General features: G+C 54.7%; 12 protein-coding genes across 12 annotated transcripts; 6 read left to right on the top strand and 6 right to left on the bottom strand.

The window, feature by feature from the left end:
- Positions 1–216: 216 nt before the first annotated feature.
- On the bottom strand, positions 217–2387 carry KL928_001371 (uncharacterized protein; the record flags this gene model as incomplete). The annotated part of the gene is made up of 2 exons (XM_043201729.1): positions 217–2052; positions 2376–2387. The coding sequence occupies 2 exons, from the start codon at positions 2385–2387 to the stop codon at positions 217–219; spliced, it is 1848 nt and encodes a 615-aa protein (XP_043061830.1).
- Positions 2388–2471: 84 nt separating this feature from the next.
- KL928_001370 (uncharacterized protein) lies at positions 2472–4428 on the bottom strand (the record flags this gene model as incomplete). The annotated part of the gene is made up of 2 exons (XM_043201728.1): positions 2472–4056; positions 4340–4428. The coding sequence occupies 2 exons, from the start codon at positions 4426–4428 to the stop codon at positions 2472–2474; spliced, it is 1674 nt and encodes a 557-aa protein (XP_043061829.1).
- Positions 4429–4564: 136 nt separating this feature from the next.
- Positions 4565–6153, bottom strand: KL928_001369 (uncharacterized protein; the record flags this gene model as incomplete). Its single annotated transcript, XM_043201726.1, has 2 exons — positions 4565–5461; positions 5527–6153. 2 exons carry the CDS (start codon positions 6151–6153, stop codon positions 4565–4567), a joined length of 1524 nt encoding a protein of 507 aa, XP_043061828.1.
- A 193-nt stretch (positions 6154–6346) lies between these two features.
- On the top strand, positions 6347–7332 carry KL928_001368 (uncharacterized protein; the record flags this gene model as incomplete). Its single annotated transcript, XM_043201725.1, has 2 exons — positions 6347–6400; positions 6574–7332. 2 exons carry the CDS (start codon positions 6347–6349, stop codon positions 7330–7332), a joined length of 813 nt encoding a protein of 270 aa, XP_043061827.1.
- Positions 7333–7432: 100 nt separating this feature from the next.
- KL928_001367 (uncharacterized protein) lies at positions 7433–8080 on the top strand (the record flags this gene model as incomplete). Its single annotated transcript, XM_043201724.1, has 2 exons — positions 7433–7697; positions 7935–8080. 2 exons carry the CDS (start codon positions 7433–7435, stop codon positions 8078–8080), a joined length of 411 nt encoding a protein of 136 aa, XP_043061826.1.
- Positions 8081–8125: 45 nt separating this feature from the next.
- On the bottom strand, positions 8126–9802 carry KL928_001366 (uncharacterized protein; the record flags this gene model as incomplete). The annotated part of the gene is made up of 1 exon (XM_043201723.1): positions 8126–9802. The coding sequence occupies one exon, from the start codon at positions 9800–9802 to the stop codon at positions 8126–8128; it is 1677 nt and encodes a 558-aa protein (XP_043061825.1).
- A 253-nt stretch (positions 9803–10055) lies between these two features.
- Positions 10056–11960, top strand: KL928_001365 (uncharacterized protein; the record flags this gene model as incomplete). Its single annotated transcript, XM_043201722.1, has 1 exon — positions 10056–11960. The coding sequence occupies one exon, from the start codon at positions 10056–10058 to the stop codon at positions 11958–11960; it is 1905 nt and encodes a 634-aa protein (XP_043061824.1).
- Positions 11961–11989: 29 nt separating this feature from the next.
- On the bottom strand, positions 11990–13075 carry KL928_001364 (uncharacterized protein; the record flags this gene model as incomplete). The annotated part of the gene is made up of 1 exon (XM_043201721.1): positions 11990–13075. The coding sequence occupies one exon, from the start codon at positions 13073–13075 to the stop codon at positions 11990–11992; it is 1086 nt and encodes a 361-aa protein (XP_043061823.1).
- A 20-nt stretch (positions 13076–13095) lies between these two features.
- KL928_001363 (uncharacterized protein) lies at positions 13096–14199 on the bottom strand (the record flags this gene model as incomplete). The annotated part of the gene is made up of 1 exon (XM_043201720.1): positions 13096–14199. One exon carries the CDS (start codon positions 14197–14199, stop codon positions 13096–13098), a length of 1104 nt encoding a protein of 367 aa, XP_043061822.1.
- Positions 14200–14239: 40 nt separating this feature from the next.
- Positions 14240–15718, top strand: KL928_001362 (uncharacterized protein; the record flags this gene model as incomplete). Its single annotated transcript, XM_043201719.1, has 1 exon — positions 14240–15718. The coding sequence occupies one exon, from the start codon at positions 14240–14242 to the stop codon at positions 15716–15718; it is 1479 nt and encodes a 492-aa protein (XP_043061821.1).
- Positions 15719–16044: 326 nt separating this feature from the next.
- KL928_001361 (uncharacterized protein) lies at positions 16045–17607 on the top strand (the record flags this gene model as incomplete). The annotated part of the gene is made up of 1 exon (XM_043201718.1): positions 16045–17607. One exon carries the CDS (start codon positions 16045–16047, stop codon positions 17605–17607), a length of 1563 nt encoding a protein of 520 aa, XP_043061820.1.
- A 72-nt stretch (positions 17608–17679) lies between these two features.
- On the top strand, positions 17680–18867 carry KL928_001360 (uncharacterized protein; the record flags this gene model as incomplete). The annotated part of the gene is made up of 2 exons (XM_043201717.1): positions 17680–17698; positions 17825–18867. The coding sequence occupies 2 exons, from the start codon at positions 17680–17682 to the stop codon at positions 18865–18867; spliced, it is 1062 nt and encodes a 353-aa protein (XP_043061819.1).
- Between the last annotated feature and the right edge of the window lie 9 nt (positions 18868–18876).

Here is an 18876-nt window from a genome sequence, read left to right as displayed (position 1 = left end):
ATGCCATGTGTACGGCATTAAGCAGCCTCGGGGAGAGAGGGTGCAAAAATGCTGTGTTTGTAGCCTTGAAAATCCGCGGCGGGGGCGGTAGCCGTGACCAGCGGCCTCGCCAAGGCTCCCGTCCGCTGTCGCCGCCCGCGCGCCGTCCCCCTCCGGCTCTCGTGGGCCCTGGAAGTAGAGTTGACGTGCGGCATAAAATTCCAAGCATGCAGAATTTTATTTCTTATTGGCAACGCGCATGCGCCACGCAAAAAAATACACGGCATTCTGTTTTTTCCACGGCAGCACAAGGCGAATCTCGTCTCGTGCCATAGTCAGGCCAGGAATTTCTTTTCTGATAAGCTGATAAGACTCCGCACGGTTGCATTTAAAGACCAGCGTTCCCCGCTGGCATTTCTCTCCAACATGTCGTACACCAAAGAGAACAAGACCGATGTCGACACCTCGGTGTCTCCTATCCGCGAGACAGAGATCGCCAACTCCGGCTCCAAGGGCTGGTTCGGCGACTTCAAGGACTCCTTTAAGCCGGCCATCGTCGAGGAGCTCGACCCCAACCTCACCGACATCGAACGGGCCAACATCCTCAGTGCCCGCTCGCCGTTGCACAGAAACCTCAAGCCTAGACACATCCAGATGATTGCTCTGGGAGGCTCCATTGGAACGGGTCTTTTTGTCGGTTCTGGAAGCGCGCTGGCCACGGGCGGCCCCGCCTCGCTCATCATTGCGTGGGGACTGGTCGGTATCATGATCTACTGTACTGTGCAGGCCATGGGAGAGCTGACCGTCACGTTCCCGGTTTCCGGTTCGTTTGTCCAGTACAACACCAGGTTCATTTCTCCGTGCTGGGGTTTCTGCATGGCGTACAACTACGCTCTGCAGTGGCTCGTGGTGCTGCCGCTGGAGCTGGTGGCTGCGTCGCTGACGATCAAGTTCTGGAACTCTACCATCAACTCTGCTGCCTGGGTGGCCATTTTCTATGTGGTGATTGTGATTATCAACTTTTTCGGAGTCAGAGGCTACGGTGAGGCCGAGTTCGTGTTCTCCTTCATCAAGGTCATCGCCGTGATCGGGTTCATCATCCTCGGTATCATCCTCAACTGCGGCGGTGGTCCAAAAGGTGGCTACCTCGGAGGCAAGTACTTCCACGACCCAGGCCCATTCGCAGACGGTTTCAAGGGTCTGTGTGCCGTTTTCGTCACCGCTGCGTTCTCGTTCGCCGGAACCGAGCTTTGCGGACTGGCTGCTGCAGAGACCCACAACCCTAGAAAGTCGCTGCCCTCGGCCATCAAACAGGTGTTCTGGAGAATCACGCTCTTCTACATGATCTCGCTCACCATCATCGGCCTGCTCGTGCCATACACCGACGACAGACTGCTCGGCTCGTCCTCTGTGGACGCCACCGCCTCGCCGTTTGTCATTGCCATCAAGAACGGAGGCATCAACGTGCTGCCTTCCATTTTCAACGTCGTCATCATGGTGGCCGTGCTCTCTGTCGGAAACTCGGCCGTCTACGCGTGCTCCAGAACAATCGCCTCTCTCTCCGAGCAGAACTTTGCTCCAAAGATCTTCGGCTACATCGACAGACAGGGAAGACCGCTCGTCGCCGTCTGCTTCACCCTCGCGTTCGGATTGCTCTGTTTCCTGGCCGCCTCGCCAAAGGAGGGAGACGTCTTCAACTGGCTGCTCGCTCTTTCTGGATTGTCGTCCGTGTTCACGTGGGGATCGATCTGCTTCTGCCACATCAGATTTAGAAGAGCTCTTGCCGTCAGAGGCAGAGGCTCCGACGAGCTCGCGTTCTCCGCCCAGGCCGGCGTCATTGGCTCGTACTTTGGTGTGCTGCTCAACGTGCTCATTCTGATTGCGCAGTTCTGGATCGCGCTGTTCCCGGTGGGCGGCTCGCCTAACGCTTCCGCCTTCTTCCAGGCCTACCTGACCGTGCCCGTGCTGATTGCGTTCTACGTCTTCTACATTATCTGGAAACGGACGTTCATCATCTACCTGCGCGCAAAAGACATCGACGTCGACACCGGAAGAAGAGACTTCGACCTCGACCTCATCAGACAGGAGATCGCCGAGGAGAAGGCGTACATGGCCTCCAAGCCGTTCTACTACAGAGCCTACAAGTTCTGGTGTTAGGACCCCCTCGTCTATATCTTATGTAATCTAAATCATTGCTTGCCTCTTTTGCCGTGGATAAGGCACTAAAAAAACGCAGCTATTATTTTTCGAAAAAATCCTCGCGCCGCACGCCAAAAGAAATTCCGTGCCACACAGGAAAACCGCGCCAGCTCAGTCACTATCTCGTTTCTGTCTCAGGCACCGCCGCCTATCCTACAGTAGCGCCATATGATCGTGGTTTAGGGCTTTCTGCGAACGTCTACGTCCATTTCCCGCCGTTATCGGCCCACTCTAGCTGCGACCGTTTACCGCGAAGAGAGTTACTTTATGCAGTAATCTGCCAATAGATTTTTTCATCGCTCGCCTGCAGCCCTCGGCATTGACGTAACCCGATCTGGCGACGTTAAAACGAAGAAACTCAGAGTCATACTTTTTCTTCCACTTCTTTCATGCTCAAAGACACAGAGAAAGGCCACTTTTCTTCGTCCGAGCCGTCCGCGCACTCGGACTCTGCCTCCGGCGCCGTCGAGGAGACCTTCCCGATGGCCAGCAGATGGAACAGGTTCATCGACTCTTTCAAGCCGTTTCCCGTCGCCGAGATCGACCCCAATCTCTCCGAGATCGAGCGCGCCAACATCATGGCCGCTGCGTCTCCGTTGCAGAGGTCTCTCAAGTCCCGTCATATCCAGATGATCAGCATTGGAGGCGCCATCGGAACGGGGCTGTTTGTTGGTTCTGGCTCCGCGCTCTCGTCTGGCGGCCCCGCCTCTCTTCTCATCGCATACTTCATTGTCGGCATCCTCATTTTCTGCACCGTCCACGCCATGGGCGAGCTGGCTGTCACGTTCCCTGTCTCGGGCTCGTTTTTGCAGTACAACACCAGATTTATTTCTCCCTCGTGGGGCTTTGCGATGGCCTGGAACTACGCCATGCAGTGGATCGTGGTGATGCCGATCGAGCTCGTCGCCGCCTCCATCACCATCCAGTTCTGGAACGACACCATTAGTCCCGCGGCCTGGGTGGCTATTTTCTACGTTGCTATCGTGTTCATCAACTTTTTCGGAGTCAAGGGCTACGGCGAGGCCGAGTTCGTGTTCTCCTTCATCAAGGTCATCGCCGTCGTGGGCTTTGTTATTCTGTCGGTCGTGCTTGTTTCCGGCGGAGGCCCCAAACACGAGGTGATTGGTGCTCGCTACTGGCACGATCCGGGACCTTTCCACAACGGCTTCAAGGGCCTGTGTACCGTGTTTGTCACTGGTGCGTTCAGTTTCAGCGGCACCGAGCTGGCAGGCCTCACCGCCGCAGAGGCCGCCGACCCAAGAAAAACCCTGCCGAGAGCCACCAAACAGGTGTTCTGGAGAATCACGCTTTTCTACATGTGCTCGCTCACAATGGTCGGCTTCTTGGTCCCCTACAACGACGACAGGCTGCTTGGCGCGTCCACCGACGCCGCCTCCTCGCCGTTCGTCATTGCCATCAAGGACAACGGCATCAAGGTGCTCCCTAGCATCATGAACGTCGTTGTCCTCATTGCCGTGCTTTCTGTCGGAAACTCCGGTGTCTACGCCAGCAGCAGAACGCTTGCCTCGCTCGCAGAACAGGGCTTTGCGCCAAAGATCCTTGGCTACATCGACAGACAGGGAAGACCGCTCGTTGCCATCTGTTTGACCCTCGCGGTCGGCTTGCTCTGCTTCCTTGCTGCGTCGCCTAAAGAATCCGACATTTTTGCCTGGCTCATGGCTCTCTCGGGTCTCTCGTCCATCTTCACGTGGTGGTCGATTTGCCTGTGCCACGTGCGGTTCAGAAAAGCGCTCTCCGTGAGAGGCAGGGGCACCGACGAGCTCACCTTCACGAGCGCGGTCGGCGTCTGGGGATCGATGGCGGGCGTGATCCTCAACTTCCTCGTGCTTGTTTCCCAGTTCTGGACAGCGCTGTACCCTGCCGGCGAGTCGCCCAACGCGTCTGCCTTTTTCCAGGCGTACCTAACGGTGCCCGTGGTGATTGTCTTTTACACTTTCCACGCTATCTGGAAAAGGAAGGAATACGTCCTTTTCATCAGATCCAAGGACATCGACATCGACACAGGCCGTCGCGACGCCGACCTCGAGGTCCTCAAGGCCGAGATCGCCGAGGAAAAGGCCTTTTTGCGGTCGCAACCGTTCTACTACAGACTGTACCGGTTCTGGTGTTGAGGTGTGCAAATTCTCCGGATCGCGGACACGGATATCCGGCGCCGTGTCCGCGCAGAGCAACAGAAATAGAGAGGTCCGTGGCCGCGCGTGGGGGCCATCCTGCCCAGCCACGGACCATAGACGCTATGTATGCCCATATAGTACGCCTTTTGCAAGCTGACGTCTGTAGCTCCTCCTATTGGTCCGCACGCTGGTTTTCGGCCCCGGCCCCAAAAAAGTAAAGGTCGTGCAAACGGCAACCCAGCTTAAAATAATTAATCAATTCGCTTCTGTTGTTCCACTTTTAACTCAGTATGCTTTCCATCGCTCGCCAATCGGTCTCCGCGGTTCCAAGACGCCAGCTCATGGGCGCCGCCCTTGGCGTCAGAAGCCTCGTCACCATCAAGGCCACGCCTGCCGAAGAGCAGGCCATCCTTGTCGCACAGAGAAAAAACAGACCTTCGTCTCCACACCTGCAGATCTACCAACCACAGCTGACGTGGATCCTGTCGTCGTTCCACAGAATCACCGGCGTGGGCCTCGCCGCAGGCTTCTACGCTGTCACCTGCACTTACGCGTTCACAAGCCTGGCCGGCGTGCCCTTCGACACGGCCACCCTGGTGTCGGTTGTTGCCGGTCTGCCGGTGGCCGCCAAAGTGGGCCTCAAGGCAGCAGCATCGTTCCCCTTCGCATTCCACGTGGCCAACGGAGTCAGACACCTGATCTGGGACTTTGGCAAGGAGCTCTCGCTCAAGGGCGTGTACAGAACCGGATACGTCGTGCTCGGGTTCACCGCCCTGGTCGGCACATACCTCACTTTGCTCTAAATAGTCAATAACATCCATTAAGTTTATTCGTACATCATGAAATCGTTGCCGAACTTGAACTCGTCTGCCGCGGCCGGCGGCTCCAGAGCCAGCAGGTCGACGTCGTCGAAGGCGCGGCCCATCCACTCGCTCGTCAGGTCGCTCAGCTCGCCGCACACACAGCTGCCCGAAGCGGGACAAACGCCGCACGGATGCAGCTGTTTCTGCAGCTGTTTCTGCGCCTGTTCCTGGCGCTGCTTCTCCAGCAGCAGCTGTTTCTGCCGCATCTGCTCGGCCAGCAACAGCTGCGCCTTCTGGCTCACCTCGTCGGCCTTGCTCTCGGGCTTTTTCTTGCTCCTTGCGGTGCTCAGCAATATGTCCTTCGACGACACGGCGAGCTCCGAAAGCGGGCCGATGCCCACGCCCACCACGCCGGGACTCTTCCTCTTTGAATCTGCGCTCTTTTTCACCCGCTTGCTCTCCAGATTGTAGCTGAGATTGATCGGGTCGATCGTCGTGGCCTCGTCCAGCTCCGGCACCGAGGGCGTTCGGCTCATCAGCGTCTCTGCCAGCGCCCCGTCGTTCTTCACAATCCTCAAATTGTTGATCTCCTTATTCAGCTTCGCCAGTATCTTCTTCAGGTTGTCGTTCTCCTTCGTCACGTTCTGCAGCTGCACCTTCAAATCCAGCTGGTTGTTCGTGTAAAGATTGATGTTCGAGTGTATCTGCGAGTTCACCTTCGGCGTGTCTGGCTTGTCGTTCTTTTTCACGTGCTTTGTCTCCGCTACCGCCTTCTGTGCTTTCCCCTTCTTGATTTTCGGCCGGGGGGGAAGAATCCAGTTTTTCGAGGTGGTCAGCACGATCTCTTCCGAGCCCTTGTTGGCCACCATCGACGCGCCCTTCGCCATCTGCACTGCCTTCGGCGTCCCGCCGGTCCCTGGAGCGCCAGCCTTGGCCGTCGGCTTGGGCTTGATAGCTATCGGATGCAAGGGCACCCGCGTGCTTGCCGGCACTTGCTGCTTGTCGTTCCCCAAAGGTTCCTCTCCGCTGTGAGCCATCTTATCTCGCGCCCATAGACTTCGTGCTAGCTGTGTACGTTTTGCTTTAGCGACCTATCTTAATGCTCTTCCGCGACTTCCTTCGAGTAATTTTTCTTATTTATTACAGCTACTTCTAATTAATCTGGTTACTCCTCGCACCAGATCACAGCACCCCTCGAGTCAGGCCCTGGCCAGAAATTTCCAGCCGGTGATGTGTAGGCGGGCGGTGATCCAGACGGCACAGGCTATTGCTGCCAGTGACCCTGTGTAGGCGACAAAGTGCTGGTAGGACGCGACCGACTGTTTGCCGATAATGGCACCGCCCGCCGTGAGCCCGCCCAAGAACAGCACCCCTATCACAAACGAGAGTGTCGCGTATCTTTTGCCGAAATCTTTTGTCGGCGAGACGGCTGCGCAGCAGGCCGGGGTCAGACTCAGCGCCGAGGAGCTGAAGAACCCGTAGATCGTGGCAAACGTGTACAGCGAGGCCAGGCTTTTCGACGTGGTTGCGTAGCCGAGCCACAGGGCGAGGTCCGAGAGCGCGATTCCCGCAGACATGACGATCATCACGTTGAACGGCCCGATCTTGTCGGCGATGACGCCCGGGATGAAGCGGCCGGCAAAGCCTATAGCGTTGACGATGGTCAGCATCATGTTTCCCTGTGTTTCCGTGTAGCCAATGTACACTATAAAGGAGGCATAGTAAGTCAGGGAGCACACGAGCGACACTTCGGTGAACGCTCCGCCAAGCGTGCAAAACAGGTACTTTGGGTCTTTGAGGGCCTTGAAGTCGATCGACCGCTTGCTCATGAAGTAGACGTTCTTGATCACGAGCTTGATTTTCTTTCCAAGAGGCAGCTGCGAGTCTGTGAACGGCGACTCGGGCCGCAGTCTTTCTTTGCTCAGGGTGAAGGAGACGACAAGCAGGCCGGAGCAGATAAAGGCAAGGATTCGCATGGTCCACTTGAAGCCGACCGTCGTGTACAGCTTGTTGAGAATCAGCGGGAACACCACGCCGCCCACGGACCCGCCGAGGGTGGCAATTGCAAACGCACGGGCCCGCTTTTTCATGAAATAGTGCGACACCACCCCTCCGAGCGGCGACATCAGGAAGCCGAGCGCTGTGCCGGCAATGACACCAAACACAAGCACAAAAGCAGCCACCGACTCGCACTCGCCCGTGAGAAAAAGCCCTAAAAAGAGCAGGATGGTCCCGGTGACCATCGGGATGCGACTGCCGAACTCGTCAAACAGCACGCCGGAAAAAATGCCAGCAACGTAGCTGATCGACAGAAAGATGGAAAAGATGAGCGATGAGATGGACGACGACACGTTCTGCAGCTGGTGGTTATTTAAATATGACTGCACGGCTCCAACAGAGTTGATAAGCCCAAAATTGACGGTAAATCCCAGAAATGCGCCAAAGAGCACCGTGTACGCCTTGACACCGCCGTCTGGGTACTCGATTTCGTCCTCGTCCACAGAGACCGACTCGACGGACAGGGTGCGGCGGCGCAGCTCGATGGTGTCGGAGCCAAAGCGCTCAGAGCCTTGGGTGGTGGGTTTAGTCATTAGATAAAGAGTAAAAGACGATCGACGCAGATATTCTGGTACGTACCGGTTGTGTGCCCCGGCAGCGCTGTCCAATGACGGTGCGAAAAAAAATTAGAGAAGACACCTTGTTTTCCCTTAACTCCCCTGTGTGACAGCAATAGTGAATCAGTATGAAGTTTATGGGTGTTAAAGTGTACCGTTTCCCGCTGGTGAAGTACTACTGGCCGTTTTTCGTCGGATGTAAGTAGCAATTGCACGAGTTCTAACAGTTCCAGTCGGCCTGACTTTCTACGGAGTCGCCAAGATCCAGAATGCCATGATGGACACTGCTGAGTTCATCAACGACCCAAGACACCCAAGATTCAAGAAGGGCGACTTGGAGAAGAAATAGAGACATAGAACCGATTTACAGCTATGAATACGATGTCCAATGTTACTACACACGGTGCTGCTCTTCGGCAGTGTCGAGAGCCTCCTTCAGCGTGGCAAGCAGTTCCTGGGTCGGCTCCAGCCCGATGCTCAGTCTCACGAGGTTTCTGTCCACCCCCCATTGCTCAATCACGTCCAGTTCCTGGTAGTGGGCGAGGATCGAGTACGGACATATGAGTGTGAAGTTGGTTCCGAGAGACGGTCCCTTGGACAGCTTGACGTTGTTGAAGAAGCACACTGCGTCGGTCTGTTCCTTGAACACGATCGACATGAGTCCTCCGTAGCCGCCGTCTGGTTTTTTCAGCGCGTCGTAGTGTTTTTTCGACGGCATCGTCGACGGATAGTACACTCTCTCGAGCAGCGGCGATTGTTCGAAAAATTCCAGCACCTGCACCGCGTTGTTGTTGATCTTCTTGGACCGCGCCTCGAAGTCTCTTGAGTTTCTCTCCAAGTAGATTGCGTCCTGGTCCCACAAATTATCCTCGAAATTCTCGGTGAGGTAATCCTTGAAAATATTGTAGTATCTCGAGGCCGGGTTCAGCACCAGCGACCCGCCCATCACGTTGGAGTCGCCGGAGAAAACCTTGGTCAGCGACGACGTGACGATGTCGCAGTGGCTGATAACGTCGATGTTGGTGATGTTGCCCACGGTGTCGTCCACAACGACCGCAAAGTCGTACTTGTCGGCCAGCTTCTTGATCCGGATCAGGTCCGGCGTCTTTAGCAGCGGGTTAGACGGACACTCGCAGAACAGCGACAGAATAGGCTCGCCTTCTTCCAGTCTCTTTTCCAGCGCGTCCAGCGAGTTGTCGTCGCCAAACCCGTAGAAGTGGACGCCGGCCCCCCATTTCTTGAGAATGTTCAGCGTGTCGACGTACGGGAACCCGAAACAAACGGATTTCTGGTCTCTTTTCTGCAACGTCTTGAGCAGCATCTGGTGGGCCAGAAAGATCGCATTCATGCCCGAACAGCACAGATACACGTTGTCGTCGCCGAGCTCCGGCGAGATGTGCGACGCGATTCTGTTTCTGAGGATCGCCTTGGCCTCCTTGGCGAACCGCAGGTCCAGGTTCCGGCCAAACCGCTCCTCCACAAACGTCGAGTACTCCTGGTTGTTCTGGAGCGACGAGATCGACGACCGCGAGTTTCTGCCCGAGGACGGCCGGCGGCCCTTTGCTGCCGTCGACTCCAGCTTCTCGCCCATCTCGTTCAGCACGTACTCGCCGAGCCGCGACGACACGCCCTCGCCGGCGTGCTGCCAGTATGCCTTCGCGAGCGAGAACTCGGACCCGGGGAAAAACACCACCGCGATCTGCGCCTCCACCTTGTACGATTTTTCCTCGTCCGTCTTAGGGGCCTCTGTGCTGAGCTGAAGAATACGGACGGGACAGTTGGGCAGCAGAGACTTCGCCCTGATGAACTCCCTGCACCGCTTGGCGACCTGGTACGACGGGAAGATCATCGACTTTTCGTTTTCCTTGGCATAGTTGAGCTCCAGCAGCCGTGAAAGCTCCTTCACTTTATTGTGCACGAAAAAGCGAGGGTAGCCCGAATGCATCTGGTTGACGACCCAGTCCTGGCCCTCCTCGTAGCCGACGGTGGCTTCCCACGTCGGCAGGGTCACAGACACGGCGTGCTCGGTGTTGTTGGGGATCGGTGCCCCGATGGTTTGCGAAACAGGCATAATTTTGAAAAAGGTTACGAGCGATTGAGTAATAAATTGTAGAGGAGGACGGAGCAGGATGGGGCAGCGGCGGCGACGGACGCGGCGACGCGCCGGGAAGGCGTGTCTGCACAGACCGGACTGCTCAGGCTCTAGACAGGTTTTTGGGCTCAAAAGGCCAAATATCTGCCCTCCTACTCTCCTGCTCCCCTGCTCGCCCCTGTTCTGCCCTGGCTATTTATTTTTTTTTGGTTTCCTGCTTTTTCGTCCCTCCATGTCCACATGGAAATCCAAGCAAAACGTCGGTTTGCCGTTGTATTATAAAGACAAGCTTCAGCGAGACTCCTCGGCCTGGAACAGGTGCAAGGACGTCTGGCGCAACCGCACACACAAACAGCGATTGGGGGCAAACATCGTCCTTTTCCTTGTTGGATCGTATGTCCTTCTGACGACGTTTGTGTTCCGCAAAAAGACCGCCAATGTGTGGGCGGCCCGTCGCGACCAGGTCCGCACGGTGTTTCTGGAGAGCTGGCACGATTACGCGCGTCACGGCTGGGGCAAAGACGTCTACAGACCGATCTCTCAAACAGGCAAGAACATGGGAAAACAGCCCCTGGGGTGGATCATCGTGGACTCGCTCGACACGCTGATGCTGATGAAGTGCGACGAGGAGCTGCGCGAGGCCCGCACGTGGGTCAAGCACGAGCTCGACTACGACTTCGACTACAACGTCAACACTTTCGAGACCACCATCAGAATGCTAGGTGGCCTTTTGTCGGCCCACTATCTAAGCGAGGACGACGTGTATCTGGAACAGGCTGCGCGGCTGGGCAACAAGCTGATTGGCGCGTTTGGCTCGAAAAAGGGCATTCCGTACGCGTCGGTCAACCTCAAGTCCGGCAAGGGCATCCCCAGCCACGTCGACAGGGGAGCCAGCTCGACGGCAGAGGCCACGAGCGTGCAATTGGAGTTCAAGTATCTGGCGCAGTTGACTGGTGAGGAATTGTACTGGCGGGCGGCCGAACAGGTCATGAAGTCGCTGGACGAGGCAGACCCAGCAGACGGTCTCGTGCCGATCTACATCCAGCCAGAAACGGCGAAATTCCAGGGCAACTTGATCAGACTGGGCTCCCGCGGCGACTCGTACTACGAGTATCTTCTCAAACAGTACCTGCAGACCAGAGAGCAGGTGTATCTCGAAATGTATCTCGAGACGGTTGCCGGTATCCGCAAACACCTTGTGCGCTACTCGAAGCCAAATAATCTAATGTTCATAGGAGAGTTGGAGCGCGGCATCGGTGGCCCGCTGAGCACCAAAATGGACCATCTGGTGTGTTTTGCCGGGGGCATGTTCGCTATAGGGGCCACCGAGGGACTGGAATACGAAACAGCAAGAAAACTGTCCACCTGGACAGACGAAAAAGAACAGCAGATGACCATGGCCAAGGAGCTCACACACACGTGCTACAGAATGTACCACGACGTGCCTGCCACGGGGCTTGCGCCGGAGATTGTTGTGTTCAAACAGGATGCAAATAGCGACAAGGACTTCTACATCAAGCCTGCCGACAAACACAACCTGCAGCGTCCAGAAACCGTCGAGTCGCTTTATTACTTGTACAAAATCACCGGCGACGTCAAGTACAGAGAATGGGGCTGGGAGATATTCGAGAACTTTGTCAAGCACACCAAGGTGACGTCTGGAGGCAAGGACAGCAAGCCTAGATACACGAGTCTGGACGACGTGACGGTGAACCCGCCAAAAATGCGCGACAACATGGAATCTTTCTGGCTCAGCGAGACCCTGAAGTACCTGTATCTGCTGTTTGACGACGAGACCGATCCAAAATGGGATCTGGAGAACATGGTTCTCAACACCGAGGCACATCCGTTCCCGCGGTACGCCAAGGCGCCATTTGCCACTGGATGGAGACGACAGGGGAAGCTCGAGAGCGCAGAGCCAGAGAAGAAAGAGACTCCGCCGCAGGAGGTGGACGTTGGCGCCGCAGACGCAGACCTTGATGTTTCGGAGGCGAAACTTAAAGCTTCTCGCGACAACGAGGCTGTGGCAGAGGCGCTCAAGCAGAAGGGAGAGTTGCCCGTGGCAAAACAGCCTGTTGCCAAGCCGCTGAACGAGCAAGTCGATAGCGTGAAGGAAGAGCTTGTGAAACAAGGCTGATGTATAGCTATCGGAACAGTGTTCAGATGTTATTTGGTTTCGGTCTCTACTTTGACCTCGATCTTTTGCTTCTTGGCCACCTTGGCAATAGTAGCCTGGCCCTTGGCCCGTTTGGCTGGTTTTTTCTCCTTCTTCTTTTCGAATTTGGCCAGCTGCTCTTTTCTCTCCTTTTCGCCCAATTTCTGCAGTTCAATGCTCTTTTCCAGCACCTCCTTGTCGTCTCTGGACTTTCCCACCAGCCACTCCAGTAGCTTGATATCCTCGCCAAACGCAGAGTCGTCTTTGGGCTCTACGGGGACCTCGAGGATGAGCGGGATGCCTTCGAGTCGCGGGTCGTTTGCGAGCAGTCTAAAGCACTCGAGTCCCAGAAACCCCCATCCCAGCCGCTGGTGCAGGTCTCTGTTGGCTCCCAACGGCGCCTTGGAGTCGTTGATGTGCAGCGCACTTAAATACTGGAACCCGATCTTGGCGTCGAACTCGTCCCAGAACTTGGTCCATGCTGCTTCGTCGCGCAGGTCGTAGCCGGCCGCAAACGTGTGGCACGTGTCTATGCAGACGCCGACGCGCTCTTTTTTCTCGATCATCGAGATCACCTTTTGAATGTCTTCGAGCTCTCCTCCAACCAGGTTTCCATGGCCCGCCATGTTCTCGATGACTATCTTGACGAAACTGGTCTGCTCGATGGCCTTGTTGATGTTTGCGGCCAGCCGTTTGAGCGACTCCTCGTGGTCGGACCCCAGCGACGAGCCGGGATGGAAATTGTAGTGGCCGATGTCCAGCTTCTCGCAGCGCACGAGATCGTCTAGGAAACACTCCAGAGACTGCTGAGCTTTGGCCGGGTCCGGGTTTGCCATGTTGATGAAGTACGACCCGTGCGGCAGCACGTCTGTGCGCGGATTGAAGCCGTGGTCCTTGCAGAACTCCACAAACTTGGACGCGTCCTCGTCGCTGAACATCGGCGACACCCACCGTTTCGGGTTTTTCAGAAACAGCGCAAACGAATTGCAGCCGACGTTCATGGCGTTCGTCACGGCGTTGAAGATCCCGCCGCCCATGCCCACATGGGCGCCGAATTTGTGTTTGAAGCCTGTCTCCCGAATAAACTTGAAAGACATTAGTCTGAAATATTTTTCAGCTACTTTTTTTTTCTCCTGATCTGCTTGAGCGGCTCGGCAAACGTCCAGGCCGAGTAGCTGCAAATCGAGTTGGCGATGTGGACGCGCCGCAGAGCCATCGTGTACGTCTTGTTGACGGCCTGTATCGTGTGGAACTTGATATGCTCCTGCGTGCGTGCCTCGAGCTCGTCAAACCCATAGAACCGCAAGATCGCGTCGGTGTTCTCGAAATCGACCGCGTACTGCTCCGAGCCGTCCTCCGACGATATGTACACCTTGAAATCGTCGATAATCACTAGCTCGTTCTTTGTATTCTGCGCCAGCAGCGGCAGCTGCGGAGGAACATAGCCGATGATCTGTGCCGACACGAGAACGACATCTGCGTCTGTCGAGTCGAGCTGCGACAGCCGCACTTGCGGACATTTGGAGAAGTCCTGCACAGCCTTTGGGGCAGTCACGAGGTCCAGCACCTCGTTGGTGTCGACGAAATCGGGCGTGTGCGGTTTCAGAGACTGCACGGCCCGTTTGCTCTCCGGGTTCTCCTTTTGCGAGTTTGCGGGCTCCAGTTTTCGCTTGGCGCTCAGCAGCTCTGACAGCTTGTACCGCTCTTCCATTGATTCGCGCAGACTTTTGGGAACGTGCTGTTGCACGCGCTTGAGAAAATCGCGTAGATTGGCGTCAGACGGCAGCTCTTGCCTGATAATGTTGGGCGTGAGCAGCTTCAATCGCGTTTTCTTCATCTCTATCTCGTTTCTGTAGCTGTGGAGATACCCGTCCAGCTGCACCAGCACCATTCGCTCGTATGGCAGATCGCACGGATTGAGACCTGGGTCGGGGTAGTCTGCCGTCTGGCGCAACTGACCCAGGATCCGCTCGAACTTTTCCTGATGCATTTCTGCGCCGAGTATCATGGTGCTGGTGGCGACCTGGCCGGACTTTAGTCTGAGTCGGTCGTCATAGAGCCCTCTTTTCACGAGATCCATGGACGTGGTGAAATCCATTGCCTCGAGCAGAATGAACTGAGATCGCTCGAGTCGACGGTAGCTACACAGCACCGCGTTCAGGGTCCTGTACTGGCCAATAAACGGCGCGTCTATTTGCAGGTCCTCGATTTTAATTGACATTCAATGTAAATAAATAAAAAAATATTCAGATATTTAATCTATGAAATCAAAGACGTTTAAGCCTTCCAGAAAATCCAAGGCAAAAGAAGACACACCGCCAAATTCTGCTGAAAGCCTGTACATCCAGGCCACCGAGGAGGAAGGGTTTGGCGACAGATGGCTGGCCTCGGACCTCGCTAAGGCTTTGAGGTTCTACCAGAGAGCATACTCTTTATACCTCGAATCGCTGCAATTGCAGACGGATTACTTGGACTCGCGATACAACGTGTCGCGGCTGCTGTTTTTCGTGTATGACAGATACGTTAAGAACGAGGCTGTTGTTCTGGACGAACTGGAAAACTGCTCAGAGGCCTTGACAGGCACAGCAAGCAGTGTGGTGAGACCGCTGAGAGACATCATCCAGGTGTTCCAGGAGTCGATCCAGATCTCCCGCACGGCAGCAGACTTTCCGTGGGATTTGTATTACAACGCCGTGTTGTGTTTTTTCGAGTACATCGAGGAGCTAGTGAAGAATGGAGATAGTTTCAGTGAGCTCGTATCCTGCGGTGAAGAGTGTCTGGGGCTGCTCAGGAAAGTGCTTGGACACCAAATGACAGAGCTTGCTGCACTCACTAGTCCCGAGGAAACGCAAGTTGTTGCCCAAGAGCACGAATACGAAACACAGCAAGAGGCAATAGTTCCACCCACTGTTCTCGAGACCTGCGTCACAGGATACAGAATCATCGCGACGTTGTATGAAGGGGCCGTTTCTGAGGATGAAAGAGCGCTCGTGGAGCTGAAATTTGCAGACGCCGCGCAAGAACTCGAAAAAATGGTGTCTGCTCTAGTCGAGCAATATTCTGCTCCGGTCAACGACTTCATTCCGCCATTGTCTTCTGACGACCTTGGGCAGCTTCAGCTCACAAAGCTGTGTTACGAGGCTGCAAAAGCCGACAGTTTCGACACGTTATTTGATATATGGCGCGGCTCCCAATCGGTAGAAAAGCTTCTTCTCGAAAACGAGTCCTACAGAACACTTCTGGCGAAAAAGGACCATATACCTGCTGCCGCGCGCTGGACCGTGCTCTCGTCAATCAGCAACCGCTACAAGGAGGCCTTCGAGCTTCTAAAGCAAGAATACAATCAGCTGAGAAAAACTGCCACCAATTCGCAGCTAGGTAGCAAGCTCGCCCAGATGTGCTCTATTTTGATCGAGAGAGCAGACGTCGATCTGGAGCGGTCACAGACACCCACGCTTGAGGACAAGACGCGAAGTTTGCTTGCCACAAACGCTAACAAACTGCTGAGAAACGCAATCACGTATTCGCAGCAGTCGGGTGGCCTGAGAGAGAGCGTGCTCGAGAAACTGGCTAGAAGGAAGAAACTGAAGGAGGCCTCTACGCGACTGTGCATTTTGGAGGGTAAGACGTCGATCGAGGAGCTGGACAAGATAGTAGGACGGCCGTTTTGGCCCCAGGAGTTGCATGAGCTTGGGGACTTGGGGATATATAACGTGGATTCGCTGGAACGGGCAATATAGGGTACAATTGGGCAGCCATCTGAAGAGAAACTAGAAATTTATCTATAATAGTCCGTCATATACTTGGACGCTCAGAATGACATATCAAGCATACCTCAAGCTGTGTAACATCATATCAGTCGGTGTACTTATCGAATCTCGAGTGAAAATCAATCAAGATAGCAGGAATGCACTCATTGAGCCTGGTGCTGTTTCATGCTGTCCAGAGTTCAAGTGAATAGGTTCAATTGAGCAGACAGCAAACTACCGCCCTTAGTAAGCTCTGCCTAATATATTATAGCCCGGTGCTAATTTATTTTGACGTCAAATTATTTTTCCTCGTTATCATGTTTATAGGGAGACAGAGAGAGTCCGCATTGCCACTTGACTGCTCCAAGAACAAACGCAATTCCGACTACAAGCTGCCTCTAGACGTCCTCCCCCCAAAGGTGCTCAATTGTGTTTTTAAGTACCTCGACATACCCGATTTGCGATCTCTTGCCTGTCTGGGGGACCCCTTCTCCACGGCAACAAGACCCTTAATCTACCGGTCCATAGTGTACTCAGAGAAAATAGACGAGAGAGTCGACACGAAGATCTGCAATCACAACAGATACCTGCACCTGGTGTACACACTCATCGAGAACCCGGAATGGGCCAAATATGTGTATCACGTCAGACTGGAAGATCCAATCAGACAAAGGGGCAAAATATGGACTGTCAAACTGGACGAGGTGCTCCGCGAAGACGAGCTACGGCTGATGGAGGGCTTGGCCAACAAGACACTGCTGGACTCGTTGGTTTGCCTTATGGATCTCGCAACAAATTTGCAGTCGCTGCATGTGCCGACACTAACCATCAAACAGCTGTCGCTGCTGAATTTGTCGTCTGTTAAGGAGTTGACAATTTCGATCGGCGAAGTAGACACCATTGACGACTTTGTTGGTATTGACTTGCGGAACCTCACCAGTTTCTGCATTCTTTTTGAGAAAAACACAGATTCGCTTCTCGCCAAGCTGTCCAAGCATCTACAAGAAGCTGGTGTCCTGGAGAAACTTGAGGTCCTTGAGCTCAATTACCAGCAACGAGAGTTCAATGAGTCGCTCTCTTCAACCTGGTACGCTTTCTTCCATCCCCATGTCGAACAGGTTCTACCAAACCTACGAAAATTGGTTCTGGACCATTGTCAGATCGGCAGCAAGCACGAGTTTTTTTCCAGACGGTTGGTTCAGACCGTTCCGCTAGAACAACTAGAATCGCTCACGCTCGGAGTTTACGAGTCGTCGCACAAAGGCTTGAAACACGGCTCCGAAACACATCCAACATTTCTCAATCACATCGCTCCGCAGTTCCATAGCCTACGCCGCCTAATTCTTAAACCTTCAGGAAACTGTCTTCTGTGCCAGGTGAGGTCCGTCATAAGCTTTCTTCATTGTTATCCTCATCTACACGAGTTATGTCTCTTTACAAACACGCTGAATTCCATGAACCGCCAGGATCTCGCCGCAGCGCTGGCGGGCTGCACAGAACTGCGCAAGCTTGCACTTTTTGACGAAGCGATCCACATGAAACTGGTCAACCATCTCAAACGGTGGTTTATCTACGAGAACCTGGTCAAGTTCAAGACGTACAATCATTTCGAGTGCGAGATATTGCAGCAGGTGGAAAATCTGCAGTTCGAACGATACGTCAGCACGTCGTTCGAGGCGTTTAACACAGCTAACTCGAGCCTCATGATACTTTTCTGGCGAACGTTCCTGCCACACGTCAAGGCCGACACCCTGGTGAGGGGCCTGAGCGCGGACGAGTTCAAACTGTATGGCTACAACTTCCGGACCCACCGCGACCAAAATCTGATCCAGATATACACCGGTTCTAAATTTGGATACCGAAATCTGCTCTACTACTAAGCGACGCTTAACAGCTCCGATTATGCGGCATTGCTTTTTTTTTTTTTTTCCGCCCCTGCAACTATGCATCATATGAGGTACGCATCAAACGGTAGCACCAATTAGGAACGAGGCGGTGCGGCGTAAGGACACTCTACACTTTCGAAACTTTCGAATTTCCCACAAGTCAGCATGTTTAGAGTCCAGGTTGTGTTGCTGGTCAGCGCTGGGCTGCTAGTCGGGTCCGTTCTGACGCTGCTACATCCCAAGGTCGAGATCGTCAAGGACAGAAATCTGTACGAGGAGGCTTATCTGCAGAGTCCCGAGTATCTGAACAACACACCGTTCTCCGTCGGGTCGAATCCCTTCGACGCCGACGTGACAACGAGACGGATCATGGAGGCGTTCCCTTACGTTGCCAACTACAGCGAGCCGATCGAGAAGAACATCCTGCAGATGTGGAAGGTTGGCCCTGAAGACCCAGAATTCCCGTACCGACCGGAGTTTGACAGCTGGACAGAGATGAACCCGGGCTACAACCACGTCCACTACACCAACGCGAAGCTGGGCGAGTACGTGCTGAGCGTGTTCAACGAAACGGTGCCGGAGGTGGCCGAGACACTCAAGCAATTTCCGAAGCTGATTCTGGAGTCTGACTTTACACGATACGCCTGGATCTTCCTGAACGGAGGAGTGTACGCGGATCTGGACACAGAGTGCACAGAGCCGATCGACAACTGGCCCGACGCGCACGACCGGTCCATCCACGCGCTGATCGCCATGGAGAGCGACTACAACATCCCCGAGTGGGACGAGATGAACACCGGCCGGTTGCAGTTTGAGAACTGGGGCTTCAAATTCAAGAAACACCACCCGGCCCTGGCAAGAACCATCGCCAACGTGGTCAAACTGACGTTCAATCAGCAGGCGTGCCGGAAATTCGAGGACAAGTTCAAGCACATGGGGCTGGACAGTTGTCATCCGCTCGGGGTGATCGAGTGGACCGGTCCGGGCGTGTTTACGCAGTCGATGGTGGACTTTTTCAACAAGGAGAAGCGGCTGGAGATAAGAGACTTCGATTTCTACCGAACGAAAAAGGAGATCTTTGGGCCAGAGACTGACGACTTTGTGAGCTACAGAACGTTCACGGGAATCGAGTCGCCGCTCATCCTGAACGACGTGTGCGTTCTGCCGCCGCGCGGCTTCCAGTGCCAGGACGAGATGATCGGCAAGTACTGCTACATGAAGCACAAGTACTACGGAGGATGGAAAAATGAATGATGTATGCAG

The sequence above is a fragment of the Ogataea angusta genome (genome assembly GCF_019207475.1).
Source record: "Ogataea angusta isolate 61-244 chromosome Unknown 61-244_NODE_2_length_1002155_cov_89.706849, whole genome shotgun sequence".
Lineage (NCBI taxonomy): Eukaryota > Fungi > Ascomycota > Pichiomycetes > Pichiales > Pichiaceae > Ogataea > Ogataea angusta.
This window is presented reverse-complemented; position numbering and strand designations above follow the sequence as displayed.